The sequence below is a fragment of the Dendrobates tinctorius genome, unplaced genomic scaffold (genome assembly GCF_039654945.1).
Source record: "Dendrobates tinctorius isolate UK_male_01 unplaced genomic scaffold, ASM3965494v1 ptg000020l, whole genome shotgun sequence".
NCBI lineage: Eukaryota > Metazoa > Chordata > Amphibia > Anura > Dendrobatidae > Dendrobates > Dendrobates tinctorius.
In genome coordinates this window covers 52044522-52070279 of record NW_027361688.1, presented here as the reverse complement: position 1 = coordinate 52070279, position 25758 = coordinate 52044522, and the positions used below count along the sequence as shown (strand labels likewise).

General features: G+C 42.0%; 1 protein-coding gene across 2 annotated transcripts in view; it reads right to left on the bottom strand.

Annotated features, from left to right (window-relative positions):
• Positions 1 to 2188: 2188 nt before the first annotated feature.
• ARAP3 (ArfGAP with RhoGAP domain, ankyrin repeat and PH domain 3) overlaps positions 2189 to 25758 on the bottom strand; it is a 238723-nt gene continuing 215153 nt past the window's right edge. Inside the window, exons 27-34 of one of the 2 annotated variants that reach the window (XM_073568036.1) lie at positions 23242 to 23370; positions 21547 to 21680; positions 18303 to 18385; positions 18012 to 18047; positions 15304 to 15367; positions 13332 to 13469; positions 4377 to 4415; positions 2189 to 3208 (exon numbers count right to left, since the gene is read on the bottom strand). In XM_073568036.1, the coding sequence (XP_073424137.1) occupies positions 2582 to 3208; positions 4377 to 4415; positions 13332 to 13469; positions 15304 to 15367; positions 18012 to 18047; positions 18303 to 18385; positions 21547 to 21680; positions 23242 to 23370 (1250 nt within the window). In that variant the 3' untranslated portion in view covers positions 2189 to 2581. The remainder of the gene's footprint in view (positions 3209 to 4376; positions 4416 to 13331; positions 13470 to 15303; positions 15368 to 18011; positions 18048 to 18302; positions 18386 to 21546; positions 21681 to 23241; positions 23371 to 25758) is intronic. The other variant, XM_073568037.1, reaches the window with a different exon arrangement.

Sequence of the window (25758 nt, the reverse complement as noted above, 5' to 3'; positions counted from 1 at the left end):
TCCCGCACAGCCCGGCACAGGCCAGCACAGTCCCGCACAGCCCGGCACAGTCTTCGCACAAGCCAGCACAGTCCCGCACGGCCCGTCACAGTCTTCTCACAGGCCAGCACAGTCCTGCACAGTCTTCGCACAGGCCAGCACAGTCCCGCACAGTCTTTGCACAGTCCCCGCCCAGCCCAACACACACACACACAGCCCATTACTCGCATTTCCCATAGACTTACATTGGACACGTTACGAGTACCCGAGTATTAGGAGGTATGGTCTCCGTATACCGCCCTGGCTGCGGGCACTTCTTTCAGACTATTGGGCGACTGAGACTATCCATTTGACTGACAGACTTGTGGTGAAGTATACTATCAGTTACTCCGTTTTGAGCCATTTGCTATTCAGCTTTATCATGAGCTTTTTTCTTTGCTCAGGACCTGTGAATATTTCTGGGGGGCCACTTTTTGGGGTCAAAATAATATTATCTTTGTTTATTTTATAACATGAATACTCCTGATAGGAATATATTGTCTTTGTGACTATGGTGCTTATCTTGTTGACATTATCTTACTACAGGGCACCTTTAGTGGTCTGAACAGCTGAGTGTACCCCATTACACATATATGGTTCTGTTGTCAATCAGCCCCTCTATTTTGTCTGTATATATTGAGCAATATGAGTAGCCTGACTATAAGGATGTGATAAGGATCTCTCAGTGCACTTATTTTCTGCAGCCAGGGCTATATGTTATCAACCACCTTGTTTGTGATCTCTTGGTGACTTTTTTGTCCCTCTGTATTGATTTTAAATGCTTTTAAATAATTGTGTGTTGCTTCTTGATGCTTTTCTGCAAATAATAAAATTATTCATATATAGCTTTGTGATTTAGCTCTTTTTTGCGTGGTGATCCCACACATATGCATAGTCTTTCTTCTTGTAATGTCTCAGAGTATTAGGAGGTACTCGTAATGAGTACAGCGAGTCCGAATACTTCACTACTCGCTCATCCCTAGAGAACATGCATGCTTCTTGCTGATGTTGTCCTTGGTAGGATTTGAAACCCCGCACTGTAAAGCAGCAATGCTAACAACTGAGCCACTTTATGTCTGATGTGTGTCATTACGTCTTGCTGGATGACACAGTGGATATGTCTAGTGTTGAATAAATCTATATTATTTTTACCTGCAATTTTTGGGTGGAAGCCTAGGTGAATATTTATGAGTGTTTCTGACACAGATCTCAGGCGGTGGCGGGAAGGAGAAAATGACGGACAGAACAAGACACTGGGTTGTGGTTATGGTTTTCGTCTGAGGCCATAAGTAGTTAAGATGTATCTGCTAAAAGATTTTATGTTAAATTTTATGAGATGTTTTATTTCATTCTGAATTTGTTTTACAACATGTCAGAGGATAAAGCACAGATTTCACATTTTTCATTGTGATCCTCGATGATCTGCCAGGAGAGCGGGGGATGAGAAGTGACTCCAGGTCTAAGAATATTTAGCTCACGCAAGAGGTTGTAAAGTCCCTGTACTTGCCCTAAGTAATATTATGCTGCTCTGTATAGGCCTGGAAAACCACAGATTTTCCCAAAATAGATGATAAATATCTGATTGGTGGGGGGCCCTATCGCTGAGTCCTGACCCCAAGTTTCTCCTCACTGTGGTCAGGATTGAATGAAGCAGCATGGTCGCTCATGGTCACTCCCATGTCATTCTGTGTCAGCCAAGGAAAACAATTGGCTAACCCGACCAGCCCCAAAAACATGAATTTAACAGCAACGATGCCACTCCATTCAGCTCTGACTATGTGGCTGGTGCAAGCACCAGCACTGGAGACCCCATAGATCAGACAAATCATTTGCATAAGTGCTAAATGTCTTTGTGGGAAAACCTTAACTGTAGTTACCTGGCACTAACTCCAGTTGGATTTACCTATTTGGTAGTACGGTGGCTCAGTGGTTAGCAGCAAGATCAGTATCTACATAAGATTTTACGTTCTCTGTTTTTGCATTAGCTTCATCCCCTGTCCAACAATGTATAAGTGTGGGTGTCTGAGAGAGAAATTAGACCAAGATCCTCACTTGGGTGTGCATCGCTACAGAATATGTAAGTGTTATATAAAGAAACATGGAATAAGTTGCATTTCAAAAGTTTCTATCTTTTGTGAAAACTGTGAAAAGTAACACTCATTAGCATGGGTTCCATTTTTCACCATTATTTAATTTAAAAACACGCAGTTCAGACATTTTGTACTTACAAACCGGCTCTGATGTTTATTTTACAAGAGGCTGTGAGTCATCGGATAACGCCATGATGCCAAGATGGCGGCTTTCTCTTCAAGAAACTTATAACTTAATAATTCCAAGACTTAAATAGTTTTCGGGCTCTATACATGGAGAGTTTTGTGCAGAATCAAAAGACTTGAACAGAAGTTTATATAAAGAATATACCTAGACTACAGATAAGAACAGGCAAACCTCAACTCAATCAGGTTGGGCAACCATATAGATTAAGGCTGCAGGCACCATGGCAGTGCTCTGATGGTCTGCATAACATGAAAATACTCCTTATATTGAATATTTATTTATTTCATCACGTTACTTGCTGACTTGGACCTGATCCAGCATCATTTTTCTTATTGAGCATGGTGCTAAGTTCCTGGAGTAGCTTGTCTTGCATATTAGAGGATATAGGGGACGTCTTCTTCCAGGGAGGAATCTTGGTTGGATCTGAAGGGGCCGACGGTTCAAAAAACAATGGCAATGTGCTCAGGTCCAGTGCACTCTTAACTACTTGGCTTCTCATAGAACCAACCTGAGTTCGGTTTGGCTCCACCTGCCTTTCAAGGGAAGCAGTTTTCATAATGGGAGCACCAGGACCTCTGTTGGGCATGGGTGATTTGGCGACATCACCTGAGACCATTTTAAGATTATCTACACAAGAGTTTCTGTCTAGAGATTGAGTCTTGGAGTAACTGTCCTGCTCATGCTTCTCTGGGGACTGGGGTTTCATTGGGGTTAACTTTGGCTCCTGGTTTAGTACTGGCTTCTTTGTCCGGTCCAAGGGAGGGGGCAATTGGAGTCGTTCCATTGAAAAAACGCAATCTGAATCGGGACGTTGGATGCTCTGGAAATGTCCAACTTCCTCGTACAAGGGCTCGTGATCCTCATCTTGCCTTTCCTGTAGCTCCTCCAGGGAGTCTTGATGCATCTTCATTGGCTAGAAAGACACAAATTTTGTTAATTGTGATGTAGAATTTGGTGTTGAACAGAATGTAAGAAGTTAGTTAATAGTTATTTATGCATCCAGTGGATTACAAGCACAAGTATGAGTGTAAGCACAGCCAACACATGCAACGTGCCGTGCGTTCAGGTTAGTAACCATATGCTATTGTTTTAATACCATGGTACTACAACATATGTGGAGAAAAACACTCAAAATGAAAGTTTAAGAATGCAGTAATGGCAAAACAAATGGTTAAATGAATAATTAAAGTCTCCAGAAAAAAAGCTCTTTAAGGAACCAGTTGTAGTTGTGTGTAAAGAACATAACGTTTTATATTGATTCTTCAATATTTTCAAGATCTGATGGCAAACAGATATATTAAATTGATGAGAGACAGAAATAAATTGTAATAAAATGTGCAAGTGCAAATTTGAGATTAGAAAAAAAAGTCCAACATCAACAGACCCCACTCTTGCCCAACGGATTTGCCTGGTATTACACATCAATGGTAATCACTTGATCGGTGCGGTGTATGGCCGCTTTCACACTTCAGGCTTTCGGTATCTGGCATGGTGCGGCGAAAAACCGTACTGCCGGATCCGGCGCCTGTTACGACCAGATCCGGCTTTTTCCCCGTGCTGTTTCATTGCTGCCGCATTGCGCCGGATGGTGATGCCGCGCGTCCGGTTTTTTCCGGATCCGGAGAAAATAGCCAGTCCGGCGTCGGGAAAAAACGTTGCATGCAACGTTTTTTCCCAACGCCGGACCGGTTTTTCGCACTGCGCATGCCAGGAAACCTTCTCTGCCAGGAATATATCCGGCAGAAAGAAGGATCCGGTGTCTGCGTTTGCGGCCGGATCCGGTAGTCCGGTCTTTCGCCGCCCCATGCCGGATACCGAAAGCCTGAAGTGTGAAAGCGGCCTTACATACTTGCACAAAAACTGTTGCGGTTTTTGGAAAACAGTCCACATTTTTTCTAATCACATATAATCTCTTTTTAATGGTGTCTGATATTTCTTGGTTCGTGTTGCTCTTTGACAGGATCAGTGGTGACGACATGTTCAGCCTTCATGCTACATTTTCAGCTTAGTAACCTGACATGCAATGTCCAGAGCACGTTAGGAGCACATGCAGGTGGGTATGTTGGCATGTATATACTTACAAAGAACATTGACAGCGTCCTTCGTGTGTGGAGGCGACGCTGAAGAACAGAAATAGGTTGTGAAAGAAAAACAAGAATTTCAAATATAATTTTAGCCTTTTGACAGGAAGAACCAGCAGAGCAAAGAAAGTGTAAAGGGAAACTGTCAGAAGGATATTACAACACTAACTAATGGCGTGTGAGTGAAGAGTCTGTAATCCTTATTAAATCCATGCTTAGCTTCTATAAGCTTATTTTGACATCTAAGGGCTCATGCAGATGACCGTATTTTTGTTCCAAGTGTGATCCGACAAAACACAGGATCGCACTCGGACCAATGTTATTCTACTGTATGGGGCCGTGCACAAGTCCAATTTTTTTCTGCCACAGGAAAAAAAGAAAATCGCAGCACGTATGATTTGCATCGTAAATCGGATCACAAGTCAATGAGTCAATGGAAAAAAATTGGATCGTGCTCAGATGGCATTTAAGTGTGATTTTCACCGACTGACAGAATGAAGAAGATGGAGGCATTTATTTCTATCTTCTCCACATCTGAGAAATCGGATCACGCTGTGATCAAACTCTGATCAGTGTGTGATTAGCCGAATTGTCCCGATTCTCTTGTGAGAATACGGTTCAGTGACCCTATCCTTTGATGAATCCAGCATTGAAGTTGCACTTCTAGCTCTCCTTCCTTTTCCCCTTTCCCCTGTCTGCCTTTGACGGACAGGTCACTCTCGTCTTAGTGACCTGTTTCAACCACCCAAGATTTTGCACAGGTGCTGTTATTGCCCTGGGTTCCTCTCCTCAGAGAAGGTGGTGCATGCGCGGAGTAAGCTCTTTATGATGTTGCGTGAGCCAAATTGATCTGTCCCTCTAGGGAGACGACCCTGGGGTAATGACATTTCTTGTGCAAAATCTTGGAGGAGGATGGCAGGTCACTGAGACAAGAGTGACCTGTCCATCAGAGACTAGAGGCCGTCAGTAGGAGGAGAATATGGAGAGAGGCAGCAAAGCTGGAAGTGCAGACCCTACTCCCTACGCTTGCGACTAAAACTTTAACACTGGATTTCCCTAAGATGTCAAAATTAAATTCTACAAGCAATGTATGGATTTAATAAGGATTAAGTGTTCTTTACTAACACGCAATTAGTCTGGCTGGTAATAGCCTGATGACAGGTCAGCATAAGTAAACCTTGAACTGACCTATGTGAGAGCAGCATACTGTATTATGGAGGGATAGAAGCTGAGCTGTGTTATGTATAGATGATATGTGTAATGTGGCAGTTATTGTGTAGTAGGCAGTCAAGATAACAGATACTATATCTGAATATTTTCTATGATAGTAAGATTTCTGATTAACACTGACAGAACTCATACGACTTTTAATGATATAAATCTATATAATCACAGATCTCAGTTTCCGTCCCTCTATCATATGCTGCACTCACCACATTGGATAGTTGCCCAGAAACAAAAACATTTTTTTGTCAATGGCCACCACCAAAAGCAAGTATAGTCTACTTTACTCTTATGTAACATGATTTTTTAAAAAGTATGATGTACAAACATTTTCAAGAATGGAGAGATTTTTTATTCAATGGTTTACGGCTTGTTGGCTATGTAACCGACCCCCACTGCAGTTTACACATTGCTCTGTTTTTCCAGAGTTTTCTGGATTGCTGGATCTGTTCAGCTTCAGTGCCTCTCCTTCAATGCAATGGCAAACCCAGCAAATGAATATATTTTCCTATTGGGCAAATCTCTCTTTTGGTTAAACATCCTAACTCAAGTGACAAGGCTCGTTGAAACTATGGATATGAACTTTTAGATCACAACTTCCAAATGGTATTCCAAATTAAGGCTTGCAAGAGACGTCAAAAGCAATAAAAAAGGATTTGGGGGATATGTCAAAAGTAAAAGAGAAAAGTCATAGATGCTATAGGATTTTTACAGGATGAAAATGATGAAATGGCATGTTGAGATGGCTGAACTTTTAAATTCCTATTTTGCATCTGTTTTCTCTCAGAAAGGAAATGTAACATCAACTGATCTTCACTGTCCTATTAAGGGAATAGAAGAATCCAGGAGATCTATAAACAGAAAGATAGTGAGGAAACACTTAGATATCCTAAATGAATTCATGTCTCCAGGTCCAGATGAATTACATCCCAGAGTACTGAAGGAGATAGCAGAAGAAATTTTTGAACCCCTCTCCATATTCTTTGAAAATTCTTGGAGAACAGGAGAAGTCCCAGAAGACTGGAGAAGAGCAAATGTTGTTCCTATCTTCAAAAAGGGGAAGAAGTTGGACCCAAGCAACTATAGGCCGGTGAGTCTGACTTCTATACCAGGAAAGATCTTTGAACAAATTATTAAACAACATGTATGTAAGTACCTGGATAAGACTGAAGTGATTAAACAGAGTCAGCATGGGTTTGTAACTAATAAGTCATGTCAGACTAACTTAATATCCTTCTATGACAGAATCACTGACTGGGTGGATCAGAGAAATACTGTAGATATAGTATATCTTGACTTCAGCAAAGCATTTGACAAAGTATCACACCATCCTTATTGAAAAAAATGGCTAAGCATGGAATGGTCAAGGCAACTGATAGGTGGATTCATAACTGGCTTAGTGATTGGACCCAAAGAGTGGTCATAAAAGGTTGCACATCCAGTTGGAAGAATGTCTCAAGTGGGGTACCACAGGGCTCTGTCCTGGGCCCTGTATTGTTCAACATCTTTATCAATGATTTAGATGAAGGAATTGAGGGTAAACTGATTAAATTTGCTGATGACACAAAGCTAGGAGGGATAGCTAATACTAGAGAAGAGAGAGAGGATTCAACAAGATATAAATAAACTGGAGCAGTGGGCAGCAACTAACATAATGGTTTTTAACCGGTAAAAATAAAAAGTACTACATCGGAGCAATAAAAATTAAAGCATATACAGAATGTGAGGAATAGGGCTAAGCAACAGCACATGTGAAAAAGACACGGGTATACTAATAGATCACAGACTGAACATGAGTCAGCAGTGTGATGCAGCAGCAAAAACGGCAAATATAATTCTAGGATGTATTAACAGAAGCATACAGTCTAGATCACGTGAAGTCATTATTGTCTTCTACTCTTCTTTGGTCAGACCTCATCTGGAATACTGTGTCCAGTTTTGGGCGACACATTTTAAAAAAACACATCAACAAAACTGGAGCAAGTTCAGGGAAAAGCGACCAGAATGGTGACCGGTCTGCAAACCATGTGCTATGAGAAACGGTTGCAGGATTTGGGAATGTTTAGCTTGCAAAAGAGAAGACTAAGAGGAGACTTAATAGCTGTCCACAAATATCTCAAGGACTGTCACATTGTAGAAGGATCGTCTTTATTCTCATTTGCACAAGGAAAGACTAGAAGCAATGGGATGAAGCTGAATGGGAGGAGACACAGATTAGATATTAGAAAAAGCTTTTTGACAGTTAGAGTGATCAATGAGTGGAACAGGCTGCCACGAGAGGTGGTGAGTTCTCCTTCAATTGATGTCTTGAAAAAGAAGGTGGATAGACATCTGTCTGGGATGATTTAGTGAATCATGTTTTGAGCAGGGGGTTGGACCATTGGACCAGATGGCCCAGGAGGTCCCTTCAAGCTCTACCATTATATGATTCTATGGTATAAATAGAGAACCTAGTTCTTTCCTTTTTGAAAGAGAGCTACTTTTCATACATAGCATTGCCTATCATATAGAGTGGGTACGGAAAGTATTCAGACCCCTTAAAAGTTTTCACGCTTTGTTTCATTGCAGCCATTTGGTAAATTCAAAAAGTTCTTTTTTTCTCATTGTACACTCTGCACCCCATCTTGACTGAAAAAAACAGAAATGTAGAAATTTTTGCAAATTTATTAAAACAGAAAAACTGAAATATCACATGGTCATAAGTATTCAGACCCTTTGCTCAGTATTGAGTTGACGCACCTTTTTGAGCTAGTACAGCCATGAGTCTTCTTGGGAATGATGCAACAAGTTTTTCACACCTGGATTTGGGGATCCTCTGCCATTCTTCCTTGCAGATCCTCTCCAGTTCTGTCAGGATGGATGGCGAATGTTGGTGGACAGCCATTTACAGGTCTCTCCAGAGATGCTCAATAGGATTTAAGTCAGGACTCTGGCTGGGCCAGTCAAGAGTGGTCACAGAGTTGTCATAAAGCCACTCCTTTGTTATTTTAGCTGTGTGCTTAGGGCTCACTGTCTTGTTGGAAAATGAACCTTCTGCCAAGTCTGAGGTCCAGAGCACTCTGGAAGAGGTTTTCATCCAGGATATCTCTGTATGTGGCCGCATTCATATTTCCTTCCATTGCAACCAGTCATCCTGTTCCTGCAGCTGAAAAATGTTGGGATTGTATTGGGCAGGTGATGAGCAGTGCCTGGTTTTCTCCACACATATTGCTTAATTATCACCAAAAAGTTCTATCTTCATCTCATCAGACCAGAGAATCTTATTTCTCATAGTCTGGGAGTCCTTCATGTGTTTTTTAGCAAACTCTATGTGGGCTTTCATATGTCTTGCTGTGAGGAGAGGCTTCTGTTGGGCCACTCTGCCATAAAGGCCCGGTGGAGGGCTGCAGTGATAGTTGACTTTGTGGAACTTTCTCCCATTTCCCTACTGCATCTGTGGAGCTCAGCCACAGTGATCTTGGGGTTCTTCTTTACCTCTCTCACCAAGGATCTTCTACCACGATTGCTCAGTTTGGCTGGACGGCCAGGTCTAGGAAGACTTCTGGTGATCCCAAACTTCTTCCATTTAAGGATTATGGAGGCCACAGTGCTCATAGGAACCTTGAGTACTGCAGAAATTCTTTTGTAACCTTGGCCAGATGTGTGCCTTAAACAAATTAGCAAAGCCACTAAAGAAGACTTAAAGTCTCCAAAAAAATTAATTTAAACAGCAGACAAAAAGGCAGCAACACTTACCTGCCCAGATCTTGGAACAAATGCACTACAGGGTGCAGCCAGGCCACAAAGCAAGATGTTAGCAACACAGGTGCAAAATAACAGATCAACAGCCACTCTCCACCTACCCATTCCTGGAGGGGGTGACTGCCCAGTATACAATTGCACAATAAAGGCCCACATAGGATGTTTTTCACACAAGGGTACTGCATAGTGTCTAGTTCACAGCCTATTAGTCACGCCCCTACTTTTCGATTAGGCAGGCTGGCCAGCACACTCTGAATGCATCACAGTGTGAACAACCCTCATGCGAGATGTGTTTGGGCTTGGCTGCACCCCAAAAAATATAGTGAAAAAAATACAAAAATAGTGAGGTATTAGTTGATATTTTGGCCAAAATACGTAAGCTCGTAACCCGCGCCAAGGGTCCCCACGCTTACGAGTCCCTACACTAAATTAATTAGCAAAACCACTAAAGAAGACGCAAAGTCTTCAAAAATTCAATTTAAACAGCAGACAAAAATGGCAGCAACACTTACCTGCCCATATCTTGGAACAAATGCACTATGTGTGCCTTGCCACAATTATGTCTCTGAGCTCCTTGGCCAGTTCCTTTGACCTCATGATTCTCATTTGGTCTGACATGCACTGCGAGCTGTGAGGTCTTATACAGACAGGTGTGCGCCTTTGTAAATCAAGTCCTATCAGTTTAATTAAACACAGCTGGACTCCAACCATCTCAAGGAGGATCACAAGGAAACGGACAGCATGTGACTTAAACATGAGAGTCTGAATACTTAGGACCATGTGATATTTTTTTTTTTTAATACATTTGCAAAAATTTCTACATTTTTATTTTTTTCAGTCAAGCTGGAGTACAGAGTGTATATTAATTAGAAAAAAAAAGAACTTTTTGAATTTACCAAATGGCTGCAATGAAACAAAGAGTGAAAAATTTAAAGGGATCTGAATACTTTCCGTACCCACTGTAAATCACTTTAGTGGTCTCCACTAGTGATGAGCCAACGTGTGTGGATAAGGTGTTATCCAAGCATGCTTGGGCGCTAACCGAGTGTCTTCGACGTGCTCCAATAATATGTTCAAATCCTCACGGCTGCATGTCTCATGGCTGTTCGACAGTCATAACCTATGCATTGATTTCCTGTTTGTTAGGCAATCCCTGCATGTGTTGTGGCTGTCAAACAGCCGCAAGATAACACCTTATTGGGGCACTTTGGCTCATCACTAGTCTCCACAAGAAGGAATACCACTTAGACAAGGGTCTATGTATCATGAGTGGTCATACAGTATATTTAAATAGGGGACAGCTATGTATGGCCCTTAACAGTTGATTTTGGTGCTCCAGCTCTCCTGCACTGCTGCTTTCAAGTGCTCCAGCACTTCAATAGCAAGAAGTGACTTGGCAACGGCGGAGTTTTCAATATGTTCGCATGGGACAAATCTTATGTTGTGAGAACACGCTAAGCGAGGCTGCAGCTGTGACTTATTCTGCAGGTGCCAGCTTTTCCCCCTCTGTAATTTGGCCTTGTTTTGATTGGCCAGCATTATAGAGGAAAAAAGTAAGCGCCCACAGACAAGTTCTGTGGTATACACCCAGTTAAATATAAGAAAAATTTGGATTTTGATTTTTAATGGAGGGTGGAGGGGTATAACTTTGGAACAGAGGGGCACAAATACTGTATTCTTAACTCCTGTCCAGGGATCTGGACTTACACAAGGGCCCCTGGCCAGTGGTGCAAGATGGTGGCAAGAAGGGTTGTCACTAGTGATGAGCGAGTAAACTCATTACGTGAGATTTCTTGAGCATGCTCAGGTGATCTTCGAGTATTTGGGCGTTCTCGGAGATTTAGCTTCTGTCGCCATAGCTGCATGATTTGCGGTTGCTAGACATCCTGAATACATGTGGGGATTTCCTAACAAACAGGAAATCCCCACATGTATTCAGGCTGGCTAGCAGCCGCAAATCATACAGCTACGACGACAGAAACAACATCTCCGAGCACATCCAAATACTTAGAGATCACCCGAGCATGCTCGGGAAATCTTGAGTAACGAGTATAATCGCTTATCACTGGCTTTCACGTGTGGTCAAGTTGCTGACAGAATCAGAAAGCAAGTGGTTGGTAAAAATACAAGCCAATGTCCAAAAACAGATGAATCCAAACAGCAACATAGATGCAAAGGGCAGGGATGTGGACCAGATAAGCTAAACTTAACTGGCAGAGTGGAACTGGGATAGAGGAACTTAAAAATCAGCAGCCCCACAAAGGGTAATCGGTAGAGGGCAAACACAAACCAGAAACATAAATAAGGCTTCAGTTCCACAAGTCCCTGGAGTTGTAACGGCCAGGTAATTTCCTTGTATACAACCCTGCCAGAAGGTTTTTTATCTTCTGCCATCTACATAAACATAGCAGCCTATGCGCTTAAATCTGTTAGGTGGTTTCCAGCACAGGTCAAGTATCCTGCACTCCGCTCTGCTCTGCCTGCATAGCAGAGCACTGCAAACCTGACACAAGCAGGGTTGCACTATGTTTGATGTCTGCTGCTGATAGATCAGTGATGTGAAACTACAAATGCCGCTTGGTTGATGCATATGGCAGTAGATAATTCTCTGCCATATGCATCAACAGTGGCATTTGCAGTTTCGCAATACTGATCAGTCAGCAGCAGGCATTAAACGTAGCTCAGCCCTGCTATATCAGTTTTGCAGTGCTCAATTTTCAAGGCAAAGCAGAAATAAGTGCAAACTATAGAAACCAGCTAACAGATCAATAATGTAAAGGCATAGAGGCAGCTCTGTTGACGTAGATGGAAAAAGATAAAATTGGGCTGAAAGACTAGTGTTCATAACCACACAGTGCACAGATATAGAATATACTGTATGTTAGTGGTGGAGGCACAAAGCAGAGCTACGCAGAGCGAGATTGCACCAACTACACATACTCAACCAGTAGAAGTGGAACTACATTAGGATGGATCCCTAGGGCATGATATGTGAATAACGGGGCAGAAGATTTAACAATGAGTTATGTAGTTATTCATTTATGCCTATGTATGTACATTATTTTACAACCGCATTGTGATTTTGCAAATATCAATTTCCTTTTGATGTACAGTAATCAATATGCTGCCTCGTCCATACACTGTAAGTGGCAATTTTCTTTCCATTTTTTTTTTTTGCATATCATCGACATGTCTATTAATCCTATAATTTACATAATTGCACAACTCTGTTCGATTTTTTTTTGTTGCTGTTGTAACTTTAATGTTGAGAAGTGTAAAAACATATTCAGTGTGATAAACATTTTTTGCAAATGGAGCTTGGTCGCTAACAATGAAATCCCTACAATCCCCCACCAACCACCATTTTTTAGGATCAAGGGGGGTCCCAGCAGTCAGGTTAACAATGATTATACCATTTATCAACTAACTATTGACTAGGTAATTTTTGTGGAAACCTTCCACAGTCAGATACAAGTCATATACAGGAGCACTATTCTTGATGTTGATGCATTCTTGGCTGGAAATCATTGTTTGCCTTGTAAAGCTTTTTTGTTGTGTGGCTATTGCTAGATGCAGAATGTGTTAACTTTTTACCATGCATTCTGAGCTTCCCTCTAATTTATGTCCTCAGGCCACAGCAAAGATGAGCTGAGCTTTCTGGTCATAAATCAATGTAATAGAGAGAAGAGGAAGAGGCTAAGAAGCTCTCCAGTTCTGTACCTACCTGTTCATGTACTGGTGGACACAGTCAGGAGATGACCTTTATGCAAGAACCATGTATAGGCCCTTTGCAGCCCATGAGCTCATCATAATGCACAATTCCACCTGCTTTGGAGGTAGATATGGGCTCCCTTATCTCTTGGGCCCCTGTGAGGCCACACAGGTTGCACCAATGATATGTCTGCCCCTGTGTTCATGCCTCGAATGCTGGTGAGGCTAAAAAGGATAAAGGTCCAGATCCACTTTCCAGATGAATACAGTAAAACTCACCAGTTGCTGGTTTGCAGAGACCATGGTGGTGTTGGCGTCATCTCCACGGATTGGTACTAGTGGCATGGTGCCAAATTTTTGCTTAGTTACATCTGAGGAAGAGTGTCGTCTTAAAATCACAGGGCGGAGATCATCGTGCTGAAAAATCAAAGCAGGACATTTATTTTTGCCTCATAAAGCAATGTAGAAACTATTTAGGTTCTCCAACAGATAAAGGGGCAGTTCTATCTTGGGAATTTCTGGCATATCGACCTACTAGGAGAGTGCAGATTATCTGACAGACGTTCTACTAGACCAAGTGGTTAGCAGCGGCCATCTCAAGAGCTATGAAAGGACTTGGGCAAGCTGTGGATATAGACATCCGGCCTACAGCCTTCAAGACGTCAGCGTCCCAATGCACTGCACCTCCCGTGCTGGCCCGCCCTTCCTTGCAAAAGCACAAGCGGTCTCAATGGCTCTGAACATCGGTGGAGAAGACTAGGTGAGTGTAAGCTATACTTTTTGTGGGGGCTACAGCACTCTGGGGGGAAGACATTATTACTGACGGGACAGTCTTGGGATGTTATTACTGACGGGACACTGATGGATGGATCAATATTACTTGATGAGGCATTCTGAAGGCATTGACTGGAATTATTACTGACAGGGGCATTAATATTGATCTCGGCACTCTGTCAGCATTACTTCTGATAGGGGCACTCTGGGGGTATTATTACGGTTGGGGCAATCTGGGGGCACTATTACTTTCGGGGACTCTGAAGGTATTATTACTCGGAGGGGACATTTTTCTGGTATTAATGATGGGGCACTCTGGGGGTGTTATTACAAAAGCCGGCACTAATTGATCTAATATTACTGGTGAGGGAACTCAGGTAGGATTACTACTTGAAGGTGGCATTTTTACTGTCAGCGGCTTTCTTGGAGCACTATTATGGATGGGGCACTCTGGGGGTGTTATTACAAAAGCAGGCACTAATTGATCTAATATTACTGGTGAGGGAACTCAGGTAGGATTACTACTTGAAGGTGGCATTTTTACTGTCAGCGGCTTTCTTGGAGCAATATCATGGATGGGGCACTCTGGGGGTGTTATTACTGAAGCAGGCTCTAATGGATCTAATATTACTGGAATGGGAACTCCGGTGTCATTATTACTTAAAAGGGGGCACTATGGGAGCATAATTATTTAAAAAGTGCCTGTCAACCCCAAAATGTATTTTAATTGGGTTAAACAATATTTTAGGGGACTTGGCACCTATAACAACTACCATATACTAGCACTGTACCTGGTACTGGTACAGTCCCTGAGAAAATAACTTAATTGTTTGGATCAGTATGTGAATATTTTCTCATCCTGGTATAGCAGCAACAGTATTAACATATATGAACAGTATATAATTGTATATGTATATTTTTATTTTAAAGGGGTTGACTTGGACTTTAACACTGATGGTCTATCCTTAGCATAAGTCATCATTGTCTGATTGGTAGGGGTACGACGCCCGGTGCCCCGGCCGATCAGATGTTTCTGGTGTGGGCAGCACACGGAAGTGCATTATTGCGCAGCAGCTCAGCACAGCTCTGTTGATGAAATAGTGGCAGTGGCGGCCGGGCACTGCACGTCCACCCAATATTGAGCTGAAGAGGTGGCGGATGTGGAGTACGCAGCCGCAGCCACAATACAGTCAACGGAGCAGTGCTGTGAAGTGAGCAGTCCAAGCCGCTGACACTGGGTGCCGGGTGTCGTAAGCCACTGATTTGACATTGATGATCTATCCTAAGGATAGGCTCTCAATGTTAAAGTCCCGGACAACCACTTTAAGTGGCATGGGAGCATGGGAAGTCATATCAATTGGGGCTTGGATTCCTGATCTTTCAAGATCCTAGCTGTACCATATGTCACAGAAATGTAAGAATCCTGCAGTAGCCAATGTGGTAAGCCTTATTGATGCGGAGCCTTCAGGAGCTTTACCTGAGCTTTGAGAATACTTGTGATCCAGTCCCACATCTCTGCTTGTGTGGTACAACATAAGCACCTGGAAAATGCAAAGAGACACACGGTGAGCCACTCATCACAGGCTGGCCCATGGAATATTGAATATGGATTTTATAAGACCTACTCTTTCTTTCAAAAATAAGGAAAAGTATTTAGCTCATTCAACGCTGAGATTTTGCTTTCTGCGGTATGGACCAATATCTACATGGATCTGGATGCGTAATGTTAGAGGATTTGAGGAGGGATCTGCACTGAAGTCCTTCTCTGATGCTCAATGTATGAAAGAGGCATTAGGATGCCATGCCCAAAAATTAGCCCCAAAAGGGAAATAATAAACTTTATCCAGAAATAAAGCTTAAAGGGAATTGATATCTGACGTCCTTCCTGACACGCCACAGCAGCATCAATGGGCGATACACGCGAAATAGCACGCTGAAGCCCGGGTCGTTACAGTGCAGATACGCAGACCACGGCGATGTGAGCAGGTGCTTATCAATAAAAAGAAAGAGGCAGACACTAAGAATGTAAATGACAGACTTTTGTAAGGTGCTCTGGGAGGAATGAAGCACATAACGCCTTATTTTCAAATTGATACGATAGTGGATTTTTCTGGAATAATAGAACAAACGGAAAGGTATCAAAGTATGTGTCTTTCAGTGACTTATAGAGGCATGTAAAAGTTTGGGCACCCCTGGTCAAAGTTAAAGTTATTATAAACAGCTAAGCTAGTTGAAGATGAAATTATCTGTAAAAGAGTAAAAGAGCTAAAGCATTTCTTTTTTATTTTAGGTCAACTATATATATATATATATATATATATATATATATACACACACACATACAGTACATATATATTTCCATCTTTTACATTTTACAAATTACAAAAAAGGAAAATGGGACACTGCAAAAGTGTGGATACCCTGCATGGTAAATACCTACTAACACCCTCTTTTGCAAGTATCACAGCTTGTAGACACTTTTTGTAGCCAGACAAGAGTCTTTCAATTATGTTTGCATCAGTAATTTGCTTGAAATTTCATTGAATTCATTTTTTCCACTACTCGTGAAATGTTCCCAGTGCCATTGACTGCAGTTTAACCCGAAAGCATGATTGATCCACCCCTCATGCTTAATAGTTGGTGAGATGTTCTTTTCCTGAAATTCTGTGCCCTTTTTTCTCCACACATACCTTTGATCATTGTAGCCAAAGAGTTCTATTTTAACCTCATCAGTCCACAGGACTTTTTTCCAAAAAGCATCAGATTGTTTAGATGTTCTTTTGCCTACTTCTGATGCTGAATTTTATGGTGAGGACACAGGAGAGGTTTTCTTCTGATGACTCTTCCATGAAGGCCATATTTGTGAAGGTTTCTCTCAATAGTGGAACAATGTACCACAACTCTAGAGTCAGCTAAATCTTTCTGAAGGTCTTTTACAGTCAAGCAGGGTTCTGATTTGCCTCTTTAGCAATCCTACGAGCAGCTCTCGCTGAAATTTCTTTGGTCTTCCAGCCCTTATCTTGACCTCCACTGTTCCTGTTAACTGCCATTCCTTGATTACATTTCAAACTAAGGAAAGCGCAACTTGAGTATGATTTGCTATTTTCTTATAGCCTTCTCCTGCTTTGTGGCATCCACCATTTTAATTTTCATAGTGTTAGGCAGCGCCGGAGCGCCGATCACTGGGTGGTGCTCACAGCAAGCCAGTCTCCAGGAGACCTCTGATTGTCATGCAAACAAACCAGTGAGCTGTGATTACGTGACGGGGGTCACCGGTGGGCGGGTTTCCAGCCCAATGGCCGGAAGCGCGAGTTAAATGCCGATGTCAACGTTTGACTGCGGCATTTAACAGGTTAATAGCCGCGGGTGAATCGCGATTCCACCCGCGGCTATTGCGGGCATATGTCTGCTGTTCAAAACAGTGGACATGTCCCCAGAAAGATGTGGGCTCAGCGCTGGAGCCCACATCAAAGGGAGGGAGTACAATATCGGCGTACTATTAAGCCTGACTTCGGAAAGGGGTTAAATTAAGTTTCTTGCATTTATTCATTGTGTCTTTTGTGTGCATTTTTATCACATTTTTGACGCTGTGTTTTTTGCCTCTTTTTGGTGTGTCATGCTTTAAATAAAGCTGCTTTGTTTTTGATGCTTGTTTTTTTGCTTTGACAAAACTTTACTGACATACTTAAGTGCGATAACATGCGTTTTTTTATGTGTTTCCCCTGGCAAAAAATACTAAAAATGCATCTTTTTTTTCCTTTGGATTTTCCGCATCTACTGTAGGTCTATGGGGAAAATCTACACAAAAAACTCAGCGTACCCGCAAGAGAAACTAACATCCTGCGGATTTGAAAAACGCGCCGCAGGTCAGTTTACGCAGCGTTAAAAAGGAGCCCAGTGTGCAGTAGATTTCTATAAATCCCATCCACTTTGCTAGAACTGTAAGATGCTGCATTTTTGAAGCAGCAAAAAACACGCAGCGCCAAAAACGCACCAAAGGCTCATCGTGAGAATGTAGCCCAAGAAGTTTATATGCTCTTCACCTGTTTGTGTGGGTTTCCTCTAGGAACTCCGGTCACACTCTAAAGACATACTGATAAGGAATTTAGATTGTGAGCTCCAATGGGGACAGAGATGATGCTGTGGAATTATCGGCGCCATATAAGTGAGTTAAATAATACTTACAACTGCTGTTTATCCATGTAGATTGTAAAGCCCCATCTGGTGGACAAATGATGGAATTGCAGTTAGTACACAGGCTGATTTCATATCTTGCTTAAAAGTTTATCAAAATTCCCAGCAAAAAAAACCCAAAACAAATCAGTAAAAGCTCAGAAAGTCACTAAATATTTGCGCAACTATGAGTTGCACAAACATTTTTGAACTTATAGAAAACTGTTTGATGAATCTGGGCAGTAAGAATTGTGATTCCTTGACTATTATGAAAACATTAATTTAATAGGAGAAACTCCTTACTGGGTTGGAGGTTTCATTTTTTTTCGAATCCCCATGTAAATTTTGGCATTTTCAAGTGACCATTCTCTCTCTGGCTTGGAACTCTGTAAGACCAAAGATTATAATATCAGAATAAGCTTGGTGCATAAATTGTGAATAATGAATAATCAATTCCTGAATACATTCTTACCATTAACTTTAATATTGGTTGTTTTATGGCTGCCTGTATCTGCCCAAGCACGGAAATACTTTATTTTTTGCTATGAAAGGGTTATTCTGACTTATACTACAAGTCTACAGTCACTGTATGTGACTGCAGACTTGTGAATCCTCGCATTCTGCATTGGGCGCTGTAAGGATTCTCTGGTGCCAGCGCTGTGAATGGCGGTCATATGACCACACGTATGCGACATGCACTGTCTCGGCCACAGTCCGACTAGATGGGCGCGGCCTCACTCAATGCAATTGTATTGAGCGAGGCCGGAAAGTCTAGTCGGACTGTGCATATCGCCTAAGGCTACTTTCACACTTGCTTTTTTTTTGCAGCGCGTTTTTCCCGCAAAAAAACGCATGGAAAAAACGCATACAAATGCTGCGGTTTTTTCAAGCATTTTTATGCACATGCATGAAAAAAACGCAGCGTTTTTATGCGTTTGTATGCGTTTTTAGTGCGTTTTTACCGCGTTTGCGTTTTTTTTCCAACATTAGTTGGCCTCACCAAAAAAATCAAGATAGGGTTAGGATTAACACTAACCCAAACCATGACTTTACTAACCCTAACCCTTAACCAAACCATACTAACCCTAACCCTTAACCAAACCATACTAACCCTAACCCCTAACTAACCCTAAACCCTAACCCTTAACCCCTTCACCCCCAAGGGTGGTTTGCACGTTCATGACCGGGCCAATTTTTACAATTCTGACCACTGTACCTTTATGATGTCATAACTCTGGAACGCTTCGATGGATCCCGGTGATTCTGACATTGTTTTCTCGTGACATATTGTACTTCATCTTAGTGGTAAAATTTCATTCAAATAACTTGCGTTTATTTGTGGGAAAAACGGAAATTTGGCGAAAATTTTGAAAATTTTGCAATTTTCCAACTTTGAATTTTTATGCCCTTAAATCACAGAGATACGGCACACAAAAAACTTGATAACTAACATTTCCCACATGTTTACTTTACATCAGCACAATTTTGGAACCAACATTTTTTTTTGTTAGGAAGTTATAAGGGTTAAAAGTTGATCAGCGATTTCTCATTTTTACAACACCATTTTATTTTTAGGACCACATCACATTTGAGGTCACTTTGAGGGGTCTATATGATAGAAAATACCCAAAAGTGACACCATTCTAAAAACTACACCCATTAAGGTGCTCAAAACCACATTCAAGAAGTTTATTAACCCTTTAGGTGCATCACAGGAATTTTTTTGAATATTTAAAAAAAAATGAACATCTAACTTTTTTTCACAAAAATAATACTTCAGGTTCAATTTTTTTTATTTTACCAAGGGTAACAGGTGAAATTGGACTGCAAAAGTTATTGTGCAATTTGTCCTGAGTACGCTGATACCTGATATGTGGGGGGGAAGACTGTTTCGGGCCGAAACTTTCGGCGCATGGCAGAGCTCAGAATGGAAGGAGCGCCGTTTGACTTTTTCAATGCAAAATTGGCTGGAATTCAGATCGGACGCCATGTCACGTTTGGAGAGTCCCTGATGTACCTAAACAGTGGAAACCCCCTACAAGTGACCCCATTTTGGAAACTAGACCCCCCAAGGAACTTATCTAGATATGTGGTGAGAACTTTGAACCCACAAGGGCTTTACAGAAGTTTATAACGTACAGCGGTACAATTAAAAAATCATATTTTTTCCACAAAAATGATCTTTTCACCCCAATTTTTATTTTCCCAAGGGTAACAGGACCCTAAAAGTTATTGTGCAATTTGTCCTGAGTACGCTGATACCCCACATGTGGGGGTAAACCACTATTTGGGCGCATGGCAGAGCTCGGAAGGGAAGCAGCGCCATTTGACGTTTTTGGCTGGAATTGAGATCGGACACCATGTCGCGATTGGATGTACCTAAACAGGGGTTCGCTAAAGGGGTTAACTAATGGGACAGTTTTATAGGGCGGGTCGTTACGGACGCGGCGATACCTAATATGTACTTTTATTGTTTTTTTTTTTTATTTCTAAAAAATGGATTTATTTGGGGGAATATTTTTTTTTTTTTTCAAATTTATTTGGCGATTTTTTTAAAATTTATTTTAACACTTTTTTTTTTTTTTACTTTATTAAATAGTCCCAGGTGGGACATAACTGTCGTGTGACAGATCGCTGATCTGTCACATCACAGATCACTGTGACAGATCAGCAATCTGTCACAGGCACTGCAGAAGGCTTCCTCATGCCTGCGCTTTGCAGGCACTGAGGAAGCCAGCTTCCTGCAGGCCCCCGAAGGCCCCCGTCGCCATCTTGGATTCGGGGGCCTGCAGGAAAGGACACCCGGCCGCGATCAGCGGCGCTCACCACGTGGGCGCCGCTGATCGCGGTAGACGTACTATCCCGTCCATGGGCATAGGGGCCCGGGTCCCATGGACGGGATAGTACGTCTCATGTCAGGAAGGGGTTAACCAAACCATACTAACCCTAACCCAAACCCTAACCCTAAACCCCCTTAACTAACCCTAACTCTAACCCAAACCCCTAATTTCCATTGTCTAACCAATGGTCAACAAAAAAACGCATACATGAGCATGCCAATGCGCACGTATGCGCACCCATAGACTTACAATGGGTGTCTTGCTGTAAAAAAACGCATTGCGCGCGCATGCGTTTTTTTGAGGCAAGTCGGACGCCCAAAAAATGCAACAGGATGCATTTTGTGCGCCCGAGCGCACACCACAAAAAACCGCATGCGCGTAAAAACGCATACAAACGCATGTGTATGCGCACATAAGCGCATCCCATGCAAAATATAGGGAAAAAAGCGCATGTGTTTTTTAGCGCTAAAATACAGCGCAAAAAAACGCAAGTGTGAAACCAGCCTAAGTGTGGTCATATGACCACTGGCAGCGGAGAATCCTCACAGTGCACAGTGCATGTGAAGTGAGGATTCATAAGTCTGCAGACTTGTCATTTATGACCTGACAACCCGTTAAGCTCTATCCGTGAAAATGGCCCCCCCCCGAATGATCGATTACGCAGATCCCCAATACATAACACTCTCTCGTTTTTCGCAGACACTCACCTTTTTCTCCTTAAGCAGCAGCAGCTTGCGATCCCTGATAACAAAGTACCTTTCCTGAAACTTGCTGGAAAGCAGCTTCGGGGATTCCTCTCGGCACTTCAGCAATCCACACTTTGGGGTCTCTCGTTTTGCACCTAACAAAAATGTGAATAAATTGTAATAATAAATTGTTTAAAAATAAAGATTAATAATGGGGTTTAGCACCGTACCCCAGCGGTTCTGTGAGTTGCCATCTTATCAGATCATTTGTCGAATGATAAAAAAAGGAATAATTTGTGGATGAAAAAGGGTTTTTCCCCCTCACCTCCTCCATTATGTAGTAATGTCCCCCTCTTGGGTTCCTTCCTGGTAGACATGTCCCCCATCCTGGTATATGCGGTATGTTCCTCACCGTCGTATATATATATGGCATGCAAACAAGACTTAATACTAGAGAAGAGCGAATTTGTTCGGATTCCGGTCCGAATACGATCAGAATTGAATATTGTTTTTGCCATATACGTTAAACGTCATTAGAGTCAACGGGAGTAGAAATTACCGAATATGTTTGGAACCGATCACAAGACAAACATTTGGCACAAATAGTGTTCGAGTATGTGAAAATCGGATTCCGGACCAAAATCCGAACAAATTCGCTCATCTCTACTTAATACTTGGTGACAAAACCCTTGTTGGCATGCGCAGCAGTCAGTTGGGCGGCTACATGATCCTTATGGGTAACTTTCATACAGGTCCATACTCGGGTACTGCAGCAATGCAGGGGCACGACATGGAGTGTTAAGTGATTTTCACTCCCCCATTGACAAATAAAAAGGGTATACCTAAATTCTTCCTTCCTTTTTGGAAACAATAGACGTATGACTGGGAGGAGGAATGGAAAGTAACTTTGGTGAGACCGAACACCATTTTCTATCTAGAGCATTGTTGAAGTTGAGCACTAGCACTTTAGATGTTATTGTTTATTTGTCTGTATGTACATATTGGATGATTATTAAAAGTTATATTTTAGATATTTTTTTTGTCTGGCCCTGCTCTAATCTCTCTACATTATCCGCTCCCAGATTATGTGGAAAAAACCTGGCAACAGATTCCCTTTAAGAATCCCCCGAATATGGATACATATAAAGATTTAGATTAATCCCTTTAATGCTCTTACAGAAAGGATTAGCTGTTTGTGTCGGTATACAGTAATATGGAGGATGCGGTAACCTGCGCAATGTTAGGCTGTGTGCACACGCTGCGGATTTTGCTGCGGTTCCGCAGCGGTTTTGGCCGCTGCGGACCCGCAGCAGTTTTTGCTGCGGTGTACAGTACCATGATTCCCTATGGGAATCAAAAACCGCAGTGCAGACGGTGCGGAATTTTCCGCGCGGATTATCTGCGGTTTTCAATCCGCAGAAAGAATTGACATGTCAATTCTTTCTGCGGATTCTCCTGCGGTTTGCCATCTCCTCTATTGAGGAGATGAAAAACCGCAAGGCAAAACCGCAGAGCAATCCGCAGGTAAAACCGCAGGTCTTTTGACCTGCGGTTTCACCTGCGGATTTAACAAAATCCGCGCGGATGAATCCGCACCTAATCCGCAGCGTGTGCACACAGTCTTACGGAAGGCTCACGACAACCCCATAATGACCCCCTTTTACAAAGCAACTTCCACAGAGATAATATATTAGGAGACCTTCAGCTGGAGTTTACCTGTGAAAAGACAACTTCCTTCACCAACAGAGATCTTCTTTACAAGCAGAAATGCAGAACTGGGCTCGGCCAACTTGCACCATTGCAGGGCTTGCTCCAGGACCCTCTCCTTTGGATGTAACGGCCTCTCTATATAAAGGTAATGGATAAGTAAATGGTAGCAGACTTTGTGGGAATATAATGCAGCTCATGTGTGAAATCCAAAAAATGCCATGGCTCCAGTGCAAAACTTGTAAAAAGTCCTCCTCTTAGAGCAAACAAGGACCCAAAGACAGTGTGCAGCCATTGCATCTGCACCCGCAAGGATTAAACAATTAATTAATTAGGCTTTTTTATTATTCCATTATCCTCCAGGTATTGCACAATAAAAGATTTTTGCATTATAATTCATTGCCTTATTTTGCTTTCTTCTCTCCCAAACACTATACTGCAGTGCTTTCAATGTTCAGTTCATGCTCATTTACAATCTGCTTTTAACTGCTGCTCAACAAAGCTCGCTACACATTAATAAAACAGTCTGTATATGGCAAATTCCCTGCTTGAGCCTTTCTGCTCCACACTTCTGTACTCAGACAGTGAAATTCATGTGCACAGGCTGCTTGAATATAGCGAATGGATATTTGTTGAGCAGCAGCTGAAAGCAACTTCTAAATGAGCATGAACTGGGAACTGAAACAGTATAGAAAAACACTGTATTATGTATGAAAAACGATCAAGAAAAATAACTTCTTTATTTATTTAATGGCCTTCAGTTCGATCTTGAGCCATGACGACTTGATAGATGAACGCTATCGGAAGATCAATCTTCTGCAAGCCTAGATAGGTCCACCAGGGTCCTCTCTGATGTTATCTTGATTGTATCAAGTCATCGGGTTACTGGCCTTCCTCTTCACTTTGTTCCTTCTTTTCTTTCAACCATTGCTCTCTTAATATATGTCCAATATAGGCAAGTCGTAGATTGGTGATCATGTCTTTCTTGATTTCTCCAAAAATTGATTTGTTTGTTATTCTTGTCATCCATGGAACTGATAAAATTCTTCTCCAGCACCACATTTCAAAGTCGTTGATTCTTCTTCTATTTTGTTTCTTTATCTTTCAGGTTTCGCATCCATATGTTATTATAGAAAAGATCAGTATATGTACAATCTGTGTCTGTGTCACCAGTGAAATGCTCCTCGATTTGGAGACCCTGTCTATATACCATATAACAATAAGTAGCACTAAACAGTCATAAATAGCGTGGTCAGATATAATACATATTGTCCCATCTCCAAGATCCTATTCCAATATGTAGAAGGTGTAATAATAATAATATTAGCAAATATCTCCAATTAGAAATGTAGTGTAGTTTTTCCGATTCACTAGGTCTCTTTCCTCATGTGCAGGCATTGCAGGACTCCATGGTTACACCCACTGGCAACTATCTGTCACTTCATCAGTGGACGTAACCATGGATACCTAAGGTCCTGCAATGCCTGCACATGAGGAAAGAGACATAGTGAATCAGAAAAACTATGCTACGTTTCTAATTGTAGGTATTTGCTAAAATTATTATTATTACACCTGCTACATATTGGGATAGGATCATGGAGATGGGAATACATCGTTAAGGCCAAATAAGACAAAATCACAGAAAGTGCACAGTATACTCACCCCACAACAAATTAAAGGAAACCTATGCACATTTATTTGCAATGGCTACATCAGGAGTTATTTGACTGAATGCACAAACTGGCATTTTATAGTGTAATGGCTCTTTACCTCTAGTTATATATCTGGTGGCCTGCGCTCACCCCATAGGTTACTTACACCTGGGTATCCTGAATCTTAATGAGGTAGGGCTATGTCTGTCTGTGATGCTTTTAGCACTGATATATGTGTATTTTGTTATTTTTATTGATATTTTCTATACATAACAAAGTGATTTTTTTATCGTGTATATAAGTTTTCAATACCTAAAGGAGAAGTAACTATTTTAAAAAAAGTTCAGTTACTCTAAGTCCCTGGCAGAACCTTAAAGGGGTTGTCCAGCCAAAACCGATAAGTCTGCAGTCACACTGTGCGCTGCGGGGATTCGTTGGTTTAAGACTCGGGACAGGAGGGTATGCACGAGTTATACATACTGCCCGGCCAGTTGGTGCGGCCTCGCTGTTCATACAGTTGTATGGCGGGAGGCTGCACCCTCTAGTCGGACACGCCCACTGACCGGCCGCGTCACTAGACGGGGCACGGCCTCGGCTCAATACAAGTACATGGAGCAAGGCCGCGCTCACTGGCCGGTGATAGGTATAACTCATACATACCCTCCATTACCGGGTCAGAACCCGGCGAATCCCTGCATCTCACAGTGCATGCACTGGGGCGATTCATAAGTCTGCAGTCACACAGGGTGATTGCAGACTTACCGGTTTTGACCGGACAACCCCTTTAAAAAATTTGAGTAGTGTATCATAGATGTTTTAAAGAGGATATCCCACTAAGTACATTTTCCACCTATGTTTTAGATGGGTGATATAA